General features: G+C 31.2%; 1 protein-coding gene across 2 annotated transcripts; it reads left to right on the top strand.

Moving 5' to 3' along the window:
• The first annotated feature begins 684 nt into the window (after positions 1 to 684).
• Positions 685 to 14,310, top strand: LOC120334123 (uncharacterized). Of its 2 annotated transcripts, XM_039401579.2 has the most exons (19): positions 685 to 797; positions 1,781 to 1,919; positions 2,799 to 2,928; positions 3,278 to 3,486; positions 4,173 to 4,362; positions 4,820 to 4,974; positions 5,090 to 5,149; positions 5,394 to 5,631; positions 6,189 to 6,307; positions 6,814 to 6,976; positions 7,079 to 7,207; positions 9,072 to 9,236; positions 9,490 to 9,645; positions 10,175 to 10,315; positions 10,543 to 10,792; positions 11,029 to 11,128; positions 11,631 to 11,833; positions 12,124 to 12,192; positions 13,123 to 14,310. In XM_039401579.2, exons 1-19 carry the CDS (start codon positions 698 to 700, stop codon positions 13,464 to 13,466), a joined length of 3,060 nt encoding a protein of 1,019 aa, XP_039257513.2. In that variant the 5' UTR covers positions 685 to 697; the 3' UTR covers positions 13,467 to 14,310. The 2 variants fall into 2 exon arrangements, with proteins under 2 accessions (XP_039257513.2, XP_039257517.2); XM_039401583.2 differs by lacking the exon at positions 12,124 to 12,192 and having other exon boundaries at positions 13,123 to 14,308.
• The last annotated feature ends 419 nt before the right edge of the window (positions 14,311 to 14,729 follow it).

Raw genomic sequence — 14,729 nt, 5'->3', positions numbered from 1 at the left:
TAAAATGGATTTTTCTTCTTTGTTAAAGATTCCATTTGGTAGTCACGGTTTAATTTAATCGTCACGCAGATTTCACTACGTAAACAAATTTTATATAAAGTTTTTGAAAATAAAATTTCATGGTTTTATTTGATTACTTTGATTACATATTTTGTCGAATAAATTTATTTACAATACATTGCATAATTGATGTCACGATTTTACTATATTACATCCGACTCTGATGTGATTCTACAAACAAGTGTTTTGTCGCATTTTTAGGATTGCTTTATTTTTTTGGATTATACGATGAATTAAAACAGGATATTGTTGAGAAGTGGGAACACTTGCGGTTTTGCTTATGTTCTTGATTTTTCCTGGTATTGCATGTAGGTATAGTGTACCAAAATCAATTTACGCATTCTGCAAAATCAAATGATCTTTGCATAAAATGATTACAATTTTATTTTCATTATTCAGCTTTTCATAAATCCTTCAAACTTTCATTTGGACACGAAATCAACCTATGTCCTATGGTTTTGATAAATTGGTAACAATTGTTCGTTTTGAACTAGGGTTATTTGGGTTGTAGGAAAAAATATGTGCCAATATATTTGATCATTGCTCTCTTGTGTGTTTTTTTGCGATAATTGTTTTATATATCTTATTGAATTTAAATCATTGACATTAAATTATTTCTTCAGATTTTTCTATATTTATGAAACTGAATATGTTACAGCTTATAAAACTGTTAATAATATTAGGTACCATATCTTTTAAAAGTGGGTTTTATGTCTATGCACGAGGAGAGAAATATGGTAAGAAATGTGTTCAGCATTATTCGAAGATTTTTAAAGTAATATTGGAGCACGTAATATACATTATGCAATAATATAATAATAGGTCATTAAAGTAGTCATTAAAAAATTTACGTACAACCATCAGCTACTAATACATGAAAGGGCAGGGTTTCCTTTCTATCACGGCAAAGAAGGGAGGAAATATAAGGCATAGATTACATTATAAATTACATATTTAGGTTAAAATAATTCAATAAATTAAATAATATAAATATTTATCCCAATCCAACGACATTTTGATAATTTGTTGAGTATGAAGTTGTCACATGAACAAAATTAGTTGATAATAAATTGAATGATGATATTTCTAACCTTTTACCAGACACGATGTAATTCCAAATTTTTTGCAATTAATTGAGAGTCCATAAACAGTGTTTCAAAATGCTATATAGCGATTTTGCTATAGAGATGTAACATTTATGCATCAGTTATGCCATCAATTATGGAATTAGATTCATGAATAAATTTTCTGGAATTTGTGCACTAGGTTTAATTTCATAATATTAGGTATTTTTAATCTGTTATTACGTTGTTTAGTTGCAATAATGCAGCAATTAAACACTTGAAAATTTTCATTTCGTATGCTGATGCGCTGTTGTTAATTTAATACTCAATACTGTTGTTTAAAAAAGAGCAAGTGTTCAGTACAGTGGATCATTAAGCTTCATCGCTCATTTCAAGATTATTAAGTAGAATCAGACAATTTGCATTTTCTAACTTATTAGTTTAATGTTTCACGTGGCCAAATTATATTTCTTTAAATTGACACCATGGTTCTTTTATAAATTACTCCAATTTTAAAAGAAATGTTGAATCGTCCACGACTAATTAGAAATCAATCGGAATATGTTCATCAATCGTCCAGAAAACGACACAAATAATCAGTTTAAAAATTGATGTTGTATTCAAATAATAATTACACTATTCATTTTGTATAACAGAAACAAAATTCTTCTATTGCAACGATACAAAAAGAATTAAATACGAGTGCTTTTGTGATGGTGATGCAGACTGCAAAGGAGGTGAAGACGAACCAGGATTAGCCCTGGGAGAATTTCATCCATTGGGGAAATTGCACAAGTTTGTTTGGAAATCTAGTTCCTCTTTTTTTGTCTAGCTCAATTTATTTAGAATATATTTTTTTTTTTTTTTTTTTTAATATGGAATTTCGTAAGTACCCATTTTTGTGGAATGTTTCCTGGATTGAGCTGTATCTCACTATAACTACCTGCGCCTAGTGGTATCCAAATTAAAATCTCGACATTAGGATACACATTTTTTGTAACAAACGCGTTCGATTAATCCAATATTTTATTTTATAATAATTTATAAGTTTTAATTTGTGTTTTTATCAAGTTCCACAGCGATAGGAATCTGAAGATTGTAACATTATTCCAAAGTATAACTTTTCTTATTCTTATCCGTCAGTCAATTTTAAATTTTGATGAATTTTAGAAAATCTTCTGAAATCTAGTCCTGACAAGAAGGAAATTTTTGTTAATAATTTGATATTTTTGTTAAAGTCCTGTAGCTGTTACACGCTTTTAAGTTCCAAAATAAAAGTATTCGTGAGTAATCGGGCCATCCAGTGTTTTTGTATTATTCAACATTTATTCCACTCATGTATAAGTTATTTATTAAATGAAAAGCAAAATGTCAACACATAAAATATATGTACAGCAATTTTTTTTTATTTATTTTTTTGCACAAATGGTAATAAACGGAATTGATAAATTTATAAAAAAGAGATTGTTGTTGTTTTTATTGCTATAACAAATTTTAAACAATTAAACGATTTAAACAATAAAATCGACTGCGTTTATTTACATACTACATTATGTAGGTTTGCCAAACAAACCACTTTAATCAAAATTTTCGCGATAGCGATATATAGCGATAAGAGTGATTACGACGATTGGAGCAACAATGTCTATTTTTCAATATTTTTCTTTCTTTCAGTTGCACAAATTCTGAAAACTCACACGATGGTTTTTGCGTTGTATCGCGTGATCAAATATGTGATGGAATTGTATCTTGTTCAAACTTATCTCCTTGTGATCTGAAATGTAAATCTCATTATAAATGCACGGTAAGAAATTTAATAGCTAGAAACGTTTTGCATTACTTTAGCGTTGAAAATGTTAGACTAGAGCTGTGTATCACCGTTTTCATTTATAAACAAAATTTGTGAAATGATCATTTTAACAACCCAAGCGTGAATATACAATCCGAAAATCATGCTCCAACTCTATTTGTGAACTGTAAAAGTAGACGATTTTTATAGTTTTCAGTGTATGTTAAATAATTTATATAGAAAAATAATTTTGAATATCTAGATCTAAAGAAATAGTTGAACTATATATGTCAATCTCTTAAGTTATCTTTGTACCTCTTACATTTCAACTCTAATTAGTCATGAAACTGATATTCATTAATAGGATGGTTCTTGTTATCTTCGGACGTCAGTTTGCGATAGTAATCCTTGTACAGCCTGCCCTGAAGATCACGAGTGGAGTAATGGGATCGGATTCAAATGCGTTAGAAACGGGGCAACTTGTATGTTGCCTCAGCAATTACTTCATGACGATGTAGAAGATTGTGATGGTGGTGTGGATATATGTTTTAAAAACGTGACGGCCATGTCGAGGTGGAATTTTTTTATTCAGTATAATAGAATTCCTACATATTTAATGCTATTGGCTATCATAAGAACAAATGCGGTACGGTTTAGCAAAGCCAATTTTCAAAAACTTGCAATCAATTTTTCCCAAGTCGAAAGTATTTAATGAAATGAAATTCTATAGTAATACCATTTCGACAACGTTGATTTTGTTTTGTTGATCAACTACGTATAGCGTGATATTCCAATCTCATTTATTTTTTTATTTAATGTATAAAAAGTATCTAATTTGAAAACAATCATTATCTTGAACCAAAATACGCTGTGTGTTATGACTAGGCATATGTAGTTTGATATATTATTTATAGTTTATAGTTTTGCGAGACCCAGATTGAAAACCCTATATTACTTTCCATTATAGTTCAAAAGCTATTTTGTCGCTAAAAGTATCTGAAAAAAGCAAGAATATTAAAAAGTGGAACCTTTCTGGTCAGTTGCCATAACAGAAGGACAGATAATGTATGTAAATGTATATGTATGGCGCTGCTCATCAATTTATGCAAAAATGGCTTGACCTTGATTTGACACAGAACTTTAGGGAGCGAAAATGATGGAAATCATAAATAATAGTATGATAAAATCTATATAGAGAAATTAAAAAAGAAAACAAATAATTGATAGAAACATTCAATAATAAATAATTTATTTTTCAGAAACGAGAGACAGCCAACTGAATATCTCATTCGAGATAAATGTTTTCAATGTATGGATAAATCGATGATTGTTCGTTCGTCTGCAATATGTGATCACATAATTGACTGTCCAGATTTATCAGATGAATGTTTTTGCGAAAAGAACAAACCAGCCATCTGTGATCAAATTATAACTCAAAACAATTATAAGGTATGAAACCTGACTGGAGCATTACGACAATCTGACATAAGTGCAAATTCTGTTAATGCATAAGTAATATTTATAAATTATATTTTTTGTATTATATAGACAATCACGGTTCATCGGAATAAGGTTAATTTGAATTTTGTAGAGTTTGAACTCTGATCACATAATTTACAATCCGTTTCAGATTTACACGTGTTTTTAAAATTAAAACTAGTTAACAAAACAGAAAAAATTGAATATTCCCTGCAAGTTTTTCAAACGTTTGGTCCTAACAAATAATCGCGTGTTGTAAAACCATTTTTTAGTAAAATATAAAGTATACAATATTAATAAAATATATATTTATAATTGTTTTAAATCGAGCACGATTTCGAAAACGATCCATCAAATATGTTGCAATTCAATCCTACAATCCAACTGACCAATCTAACTTATAAGTTCACTGATAACATTTTCACAGAGCTTTGGATTGTCGTTGGAAAATTTGCTTCTGCCGGTTGATACAACCACCAATGCAACTCATTGTCAGATAGGTGATGTCAGGTGCAAAAATGATAAATGTATTTCACGACATAGAATTTGTGACGGTGTAAAGGATTGCGATGAGGACGAGAGGTTTGATAAACAATTCTATTTTGAAACTCGAGGAATAATATTGAGCATCATTTTTTTTTAGTTTCTAATTTAATGAATTCGCGTGTACTATAACTTTTTTTTAAATATTTTTCAGTGAAGGTTTATGTGATGGAACACTAGCTTGCAAAGACGCAGAAAATCAAGAAAAATGCAGGTATTCAAAATACTTTAATTACATTTAATTACAGCAAGAAACAATTTTAAAATTACTATTTATAATATACGTTTGAATTCGAATCGAGGTATTCGTTATGAGGTATATATAAATTCAACACTTCAATCTCAACGATGAAAGGAATTTACATTGTTTAAATTTTTTGAAAATAATTTCAAAATAAACAATTTTTACACTGTTCCTACGTTTGATAAATCGTTAAATATACATTATCTTACATCAGATGCGTCGTCGATCACGACGTATCTTGTCGTCGGTATTACGGTGTATCGTGTAACGGTTTGGCTGAATGTCCACCAAGACAAGACCCAGGGTATGTTATCAATACATTGTGGGAATATCCTGAAGATGAATGTATTGCATCGTGCAGTGAAAAGCCTTCAAATTTTACTTGCGTTGAAAGTGCATCAAAAACATTGAAGCAGTCGTTGTATGGAACGTGGTGCGAAAAGCCGGACGATGTAAGACAAATCTTATGGACCTTATCTCATTGAATTTTATAATAGCCTATAGTAACCACTCATATTTTTAGGAGGCTAAATGATAAGCAATCAGTTCATGAATAAATCATATTACATATAAAGTGGAATTAGGTTGCAATACAAGAATTTTGTTTCTGTTATACAAAATGAATAGTGTAATTAATATTTAGAAGCAACATTAATTTTTAAATTGAATCTTTGTGTCAGTTTTTTTTTTTGTGGGGGTGCTTAATAATCATTCCGTAAACGCTTCTTAACGATTCATAATCAGTCCTTGTGGGTTCAACAATTATTTTGAAATTCAGATGAAACATTTGCAATTCACGACGGTTAAAAATGTAACAGTTTATCATGCACATGCTTGCTTCAAATAGCTCGTTTTCTCGTGAAAATAATATACGTAATCATATCATGTAGCATTATATGACAATGAAAGCGTTAAATATAAAGCATCTTTCAAAAACAGAATCATCTTGCCAAACTACAAGCAATATCACTTTCCTTTTGCTTTTAACAATTTACAATTGTGCTATCAGGGTTCTGTGTTACCGGATGACTACACAAAAGAAATTGATGGCGAGAAATATTGCGATGGTGTTATAGATTGTGAATTGATGGGAGATGACGAAAGCCATTGCATCGATGAATTTTACAGGTGAGAGTAAACATAGCCATACTAAATTGTGAATGTTGGTCACAAAATTATCATAAGTTTTTCATTCATGAAGATGAAAGTCAAATTTTATTACTATTTTTTGCTAACATAACACGATATTCAGATTTATATTTTGTACTATCGGTACTAAATCAGAAGTTTAAGTCAGAAATACTGAAAATTTTGCCAAACGAATTAGTATTTTAGTATATAAGTTATTACTTACTTGGTTTTTATAAGCTATAACACAATTCGCACAATAACACTCCTGTGGGTATCGAATTGAAGGTATTGACCAATTTATCGGACACTAATATGTGATTTTCGAAGTTACTGAAAATATTTCCAACTCAAGGTATCTTGTGAGTAGCATCTTCGATTTCCCTTAAAATTATAAAGGAATACAAATAGATCTATAACTCCTTTTCAAATTCATACTTAAATCCGTTGCCATGCAACGTGAGGCATTCATCTTTTAATTTAATAAAACCTGAATACAATTTCAGATTTTACTGTAATTCAACAAGACCTGGATATGTAAGCATATCCGAAGATAAAGTTTGTGATGGTATATTAGATTGCACAGATGGAAAAGACGAAATTGCAGACGTTTGCAAAGATTCTGGAAGATCAAACAGATTCCGTTGCTCTGTACGAGGGGGATTAATGGTAATTTCTACACCAATTATATTAGAAAACTAATACAGGATATGAAAGATTTAACCACAATAAATTATATCGTATTATGAAAAATTTGAATTATAAATTCAGATCAGTATTGACAGCAGGAATTTATGTGATTTCTCAAAAAATTGTGACAATGAAACAGATGAAATGAACTGCACTGATGACAGATTTTATTGTGAAAATGGACAACCGCTTTACGTGATGAATTCCCAGGTATGATGTATTGCAAATATATAAAATATATGAGAAGCATTTTGAACATGGCTTACCAGTATTGTTATGATGTCGCAATTTAAGCTAATTCTTCTAAGACAGCGTTTCCCAAATTTTTTTGGCCCCGGAACACTTATACTTTTTATCTTGCCTCGCGGAACATCAAAAAATGAAAGTGTAAAATTCATAAAGAAAAATGGCAGCGGTTCCCGAAGGGTGTTGCCAAATGCGCCACGAAAACTAACAAATTGTGCTAAACGTAACAAAAATATGATTGAATATTTTACATATTGCATTTACCATAAATGTTTTATTGTTTCTTATTTTAAATGCTGTGTATATGAATCAACAAATTCATTTTAGCTTTCTATGTCGTTTACTTTCCATTACGTAGTGTTTGCCACTAGTTTACATTCAATAGGGATAGACGTACTTGCTGCAACGTCGCGAGCTGCAGTATATATATTTATCTGCTGAATCGAGTTTAGCGAACATAAGTAATCGCCTCAGCATTTGAAGGAAACCCAGGCAGAGATGGCGGAAGAAGAATTGACCATTTGCCTTTGTTCTTTAGACCTACTTGTTTGCCAATCGAAAAAACAAAAGGATGTCTCCAAACTTGATAATGAGCCTAACAGTCAAAAAGCTAGGCGGTTAAGGAAAATGCCACTACCCTACCTACCTCAGTTAGTCCGCTTTAGGTCGATGGTGACGCGATATTGAACGGTCAGTTGGACGACAACTTCACAATCCCTAGATCGCCATGGGACCCATTTAGACGTATTTTTGATTTGTTTTCTACGGAACACTCGGAAGACGCTCGCGAAACAGTAGTGTGCTTTTGAAAGATGCAATATCGCGGAACATAGGTTGGGAAACGCTGTTCTAAGATATTGTCATGTAATATTTGAGCTTGCTTTATAGAGAAATGAACAAATGATTTGTAATTAAAATTGTAAGTTTCCAAAATAGTTGAGTTAGGACACATAAATAATGCATACGTAAAATTGGCAGTCAGCTTAGATGTATTACATTTGGTATCTCTCTGAAAACTATTTTTTTCATTATATATATGTATTGTAGAGAATATGTGTTTTGCTAAGGATCTTTGTATTTGTATATGAACGCCAATTCAGTTTTGTGCAGAAGAAGATTGAAACTCATATTTATTATTGAAAATAAACGATGTCAGAAATTTAATTGAATAATTAATTATTGAGTGGTATATCATATATATTAAACATACAATACTTTATATACTAAGAAATTTGGAGCTGAAAAAACGTAAAAAACGTACTAGAAGTACGACAACTATCACCTAATATATGGACACCATGGGAAGTTCATTACTGACAGGCTATCTACCGTCAAGTATCATATATGGCCGTTGATCAAGAGATCGAAAAAAATGGAATGCAAATTCGACGCAGTGATTCCATTTATTGTACATATTCAATGAAACAAAAGGAAATATGAAAGTACCAAATAAACTTTCATTTATCAATTATGGAAAATTTGAAGGCAATTGTGGCTAATATAACGTGTTATCCTAAATTTTAAAATACTCCATTGGTTAATAGTTGGCAATATGAATTGATATTTTTTATAGAAAATAAATTATTGATAAGCTTGTCACATCAGGCATAGTAAAAGCCCACTAAATACATTGAAACCATATAATAATTTGCACTATAAAATAAAATCATAACCAGTCGCATCTTTTTGATTGTTAATGTTTTTTAGATTACACTATAGTTTTAGTAAATACGCGATTAAATGTACTAGCCCATTACAAATGACGAGATATATAGAGCTAAATTTCAAATGAATTGTCGGATTATTCTCAGTTTTGGCCAAATTTCAGAAACGCGACGGAATCGGTGACTGCTCAGACTGGAGTGATGAATGTCCAACCATTAATAAGTCAACTTCTATTGATGCATTTTCATCAAGATATGAGTTGATTGAGAGCTCTGTACTGCGTACAATAATATGGATTATGGCGCTTTTGGCAATAATAGGCAATGCCGTAAGTTGATTCTTTCTTTAGTATGAATCTTTGAGTATAACAAATTTCAGATGGACAAAAACAAAACAAATGAGGTCTCCTACATTTAAATTATTTTGTTAACATTTTTGCTGTGCAATTTCGACAAATAAATAAACTACATACCATGATTCTCGATAGTTTTATTACCAAAGATGCCATGGAGTAAATTTACAACAAATTGTGAGTGAAAATGTATTAATATGTGTGTTTCAATAATTTTATTTATTTATAGGCCGTCATAATACGAGAAATTATTAAACTTCGTCAAAAGACGAAAATAACACCAGCAATGAGAGCCAACAGATTATTAATATTAAATCTGGCGTTAGCTGATTTTTTGATGGGAATATATTTGATTTCTCTTTGTGTCATGACCTTAAAAATGCAGGTATAATATTTTTTATTAAGACAATAAAATGAAAATTGTAAGAATTACAAAAGTCATAGGGTTGATTTTTATAGTTTAGCGTTTTTGTGTTTGACTTTTGAAAGACGATTTGGATTTGGAATTTCCGATGCATTTTAAACACAATGTTTAATTCTACTGTTATATTTTTAAACAAAATTATCATTCAAATAAAAAACGCAGTTTGTGGTTGTTCCATAGGTTTTGAATGGGGATAATGTAGTTATCTTCACCTGGGTTGTATCCACATCATATATTGACATTGGTAACAAGTTAATATCATGAATTTAGTCAAGTTACTTTTCACTTTTTTTTAACAATAGATAGTGCGAGCAGATGGGAGTTCGTAGCGAGAACTGGTGCATAAAATTTTTGCAAATACTTGAAAAATAAATAATCTAATTTGAATCACCTCAATGACTATTTCCAACTTTGATCTCACACAATCTATCACAATTAAGAATGAACTTGTAGTGTTTAAGGTAAATATTTACAGTATAACTTAATTCAGGGTGATTACTGCAGTCGAGACCTGGCGTGGCGTTCTAGTAAGACGTGCATTGGACTTGGCGTATTATCTGTCGCTGCGAGTGAAACATCCGTGATAACAATGATTTTATTGACCGGATGTAGACTTTATGCAATCTCTAATGTAAGAAAGTGAAAACATTTTATGCTGTTTTTACGATTTTGCTCTATTTTATATAGGTAATAATGCAGAGTTTTTATTATAAATGTTCTAATTTTATTACCTCTTTGTGTAAGTTTCGATTTGTGAGCTTTGAGGTCTTAGAATTTTACGATGTCTCGTAAGCGCTGTTCTAAAGCACATCTTCATATATCTGTTTAATATTAAATAAAATATTATAAACATTTCAGCCTTTCCAGTCATCAAGGAAACCCTCACCACGCCATTTGCTCATATTTATCCTGGGCTCATGGATGACGTCACTGATTCTCGGATTATTACCTCTAACGCCAGGATTATCTAGAATATTTGTAAGCGGCGTAAAGTTCAAAAACAATCCATTTGCTACTGCAATTTCAACTCCTTTAGCAACAACCAAACAGATGTTTAGCCAAATGGTATTGACAAAATCAGAAAATATTTCTCAAGCTAACGTCGCAGGTAAACTATTACAGTAAACTTTGCATATATTTAACCATTTTTATAACCCACAATTAATTAAGGTTATTGCAACATCTCATTGTTTGTTATACCTGTCGTTTATGGCAAAATGCAGACAAGTGCATACCTACATTTTCACATGCGGTTGTTATGGCGGACATAACCTTAAAGACAGGCGTACTATTTAACATTTACATTAGGCCTAATACAAATTATTCACTTAATTGTGTTTTTAGAGTTGAATACATTCCTAGAACAAGCATCATGGGACGATTTAAAGAATGATGCTACAAAATACTTTGATTTTAATTATTTTGATCCCGAGATTTATTGGGGGTGAGTTGACTATATTACAGATTCAACGTTTCTTCTATCCAAAGTTACTGATTAGTGATTTACTGAATAGGATCATTTTTTAAATCAGAAATACAAACGTTTTTATATTGAAGCATAATGTAAATATTTCTGAAAGCCTACAATCTGCAATACCCTAACTGCTTTTTGGCAGAAAAATAGTCATGTGAAGCAATCCGAAAAAAAAAATGATAGCATAAACAGTTTTAGTTGCGAACAGTTTCGGATTGCATTTGATTTCTTGGTAGTCGATTTTACCAAATCTCAGAAAACTTTTTATACCTTTGTATTGTATTTAACTAGTTCTAAGCGTTCGAGTAAGATTCTGTGATTTGATTTTTACTCAAGCAAGATCGAATGCCAGACAATATCACTGAGTCATATATCCTGTACCGGATGTACGAGCCGTGACACAATTCTCATTTAACCCCAGCAATGAACTCAAGTGACATTTCAAGGAATTTACAATTCAATTTATTTGCAGGTATTACAGTACAGCAAGTGTTTGTATCCCGAAATTTTTCATAACAAGATCAGATCCTGCGTGGGTGTTTTCATTCATTCTTACCCTGTTTAATTTTGTGGCTTTCACTTTTGTTGTGGTTGCCTATATTAGTATATATTTCAAGTCAAGAAAAGACGTCAACGTACGAGGTCCGCAGAAAAATGATGAGAAAAATATGAAATGTACGTATCGTTTTTAATAAAATTGCATATATATTGTGAATTATAGCAATGAGTATCTGAGTGAATTATCAATCCATATCTATATGTTTCTATTCAGAAGAATGAAGTAACAAAATCATACTTGTTTTCAAACCATCTCATATATATGTTTGTTTTAAACCTATTGTAATATAAAGTTATAATTGTACGATAATAAAAATTTGAATCTTTCTTTATAAGTGTAAAATGTTTAAAATTTCAAAAATAAATTACGGCAGAATTTATATATCAAATAACTAACTTTTATACAGGGAAAAGAATAAGTTCTCGACGTAGCCAAACTAAAACGCATGATGAGGTTCATCATAAAAGGGGTTTAGGTTGGAGGCGTGGCATTTATTTTCGCTTTATTTTAGTTTTGAGTTTCGCTATTATTTTAGATGATTTTATTTTAGATAAAAAAGCAATGTAATTTGTAATTTTTTAAACTTGAACGCATCCGTTTTGATTTCCACTATTATTTTGAATAATTTTATTTTTGATAAAAAAGCAATCTATTTTGACGATTCTTTAAACCTCCACACACATCCATATATTTCAATTTTATTGTGTCACACGAAGTAGATTTGATTTCAGATATATATACCTAAATTAATATCTTACGATGTTCGTTATATTACTAGAACGTTTACAAAAATTTGTCACTCCTGTATTTAGCATAGAATTATAATTTCCTTATGTTTGTTTGTGACAGATATTTTGTTTGTTTTCGTTGTTGTTTTGATACTTGCCGTAAATATTTATCTATTTAACAAAATTAGTGTAAGCAATATATCTTCCCTACGTTCTATTGAGCTCAAGGCTAGGTGCCTCTAGCAAGCTGGGCTGTAGAATCGAGACGGGGCTGGAAGTTTGGCATGTTTTCATTGGATTCGGAGTCGGAACTGGGATCGTTGTTTTCTAACTCATTATTCTGAATTCACCGAAGTAGGAATTTCAGACTGGCATTGGTAACAAAAACAATCAGCAAAAAGAATGAAATTTATGATGCGTTCACAACAGTCTATTAGAGAAGGCCTGCATACGCCAAAGTTTTCGCTTTTTGATTTAAATTTCCCAAAGTTCAGAGCTGGAGTCGGAGTAGGAAAAATGTAACAACCCATAGTCCGGAGTTGGATGTAAACTTTCCCCGAATCTACAGCCTTCGCAATAACCACCCACAACTTAATTTCATTTGTTTCTGGGTTGATTTTCCTTATTGGAATTATTATCATTATCAATTTTTTATATTAATTTGTTTTATTTTTCAGCAATGCAAAGAAAAATACTTCGTCTCATCATCACTGATTTCTGTTGTTGGGTCCCAATTTGCATAATGTCCTTCTGCAAGCTGGCTGGAGTGAATATTCAAGATACAGCATACGCTGTGGCAGCAATCGTTCTTTTGCCCATAAACAGTGCTCTTAATCCTATTCTATATTCGGACATGGTTGACGCGGTTTACAAAAAGATTCAGAGAACAAAAGATAGTCAATGTTCTTCACAGAGAACGTCAAGAGGTTCTTCCAAATCAACACATTTTACTAAAATTGAAATGCACGACAAGATAACGGTAGCAGAAGACCAAGCTTCTCCGGCTGGATCCGTTCTTTGAGTAACTGGAAATTGAAGCATTTTTACGTGCATCATTGTTAAATATTAGTTGACCTTTGAATGTGATTGGTTCACAAGAAATTATTCCAGAAACCTGAAAATACTAACCAGCGATTCAAAACCTACTCAGTGTCATGGAACTTAGTGATAATTTTCTTGAAAGTTGACTCCTTTCAATAAGACCAGCTTGGATTGCCATCTTTGAGCCCATTTTTGAGGGTGGGCTCTTCTGATTTGGGTTGTCAAGAACAAAGAGTACTAAGCGTTCCATCAAACTTGATCAGAAGAAAACTTGAAATTTTGTAGGTAAATAATAGGATCATTTGAGTTAAAGCAACTTTGTGCTCTTTCGTAGCCTTATTTATGGAATCGTTCTTGAAATCTCGTTTTATGCAAGCTCAAGCACAATGAAGAGGAGTTTCATTTTGCGTCCATGCCCAGCTCATCAGTTGTTTTTCAGATATATATATATTTATATACTTTGTAAATTTCAACATACAAATCTGGTAGGTGGGCAAGCAACGAAAAACAAAAGTGCAATCATGCATTTATGTTTGACTAAGCCTAACTAATGGCAAAATAACTTGGGCTTCTTTGTGTTTGTGTTAATGAAAATCAGTACGTCGTTTATTTTGCGTGAAATTTATTCAATTCAATTGGCAATGAGTAGTCCCCGGATATGTTATGTAATACATAAAATGCTTCTGTTCTTGTCTTCATTTTTATATAGTTTTTTGTTTGTATCAATCAGTTGCCATTCGAAAGATATTCTTCATGCATCAAATTTTATTGTTATCCATTGGTTTTGCACAGGTGTATAATAAATCCAAAGTCATAGATATTTTTTTTAAATGAGTTTTCCCACAGAAGTAAACTGTTATATATCTTTTATCAAGAATGTTTCTATCAAATACGATTGAATTTATCGTATGTATTTTATAAACAATCTTGCTCTCGATACGACTGACACCAGAGTAATCTTTTTTATCGCAGCGCGACATGAAAACACTAAAACATCATGATTTATAGATAACTTTCTACTTGAAAAGCGGTTCGTTGAAACTACCGATTAACGCGATACTTTACTAATGCGGTTTGCTCAACGCAATCAGTTACAGGACTAATATCTTAAAGAGAAGTAGTATTCCAAAATACTTTTAACATAATATTTTTGGTGGAATGTAACTGGTATCTATAAAAGAAAATCATTATTTCGAGAAATAGTTATATATATTTATATAATGTATGTCTTTTCATTTACAGT

The sequence above is a fragment of the Styela clava genome, chromosome 10 (assembly GCF_964204865.1).
Source record: "Styela clava chromosome 10, kaStyClav1.hap1.2, whole genome shotgun sequence".
NCBI lineage: Eukaryota > Metazoa > Chordata > Ascidiacea > Stolidobranchia > Styelidae > Styela > Styela clava.
Note: the sequence above shows the minus strand (reverse complement) of the source record. Positions and strands in the feature narration are given on the sequence as shown.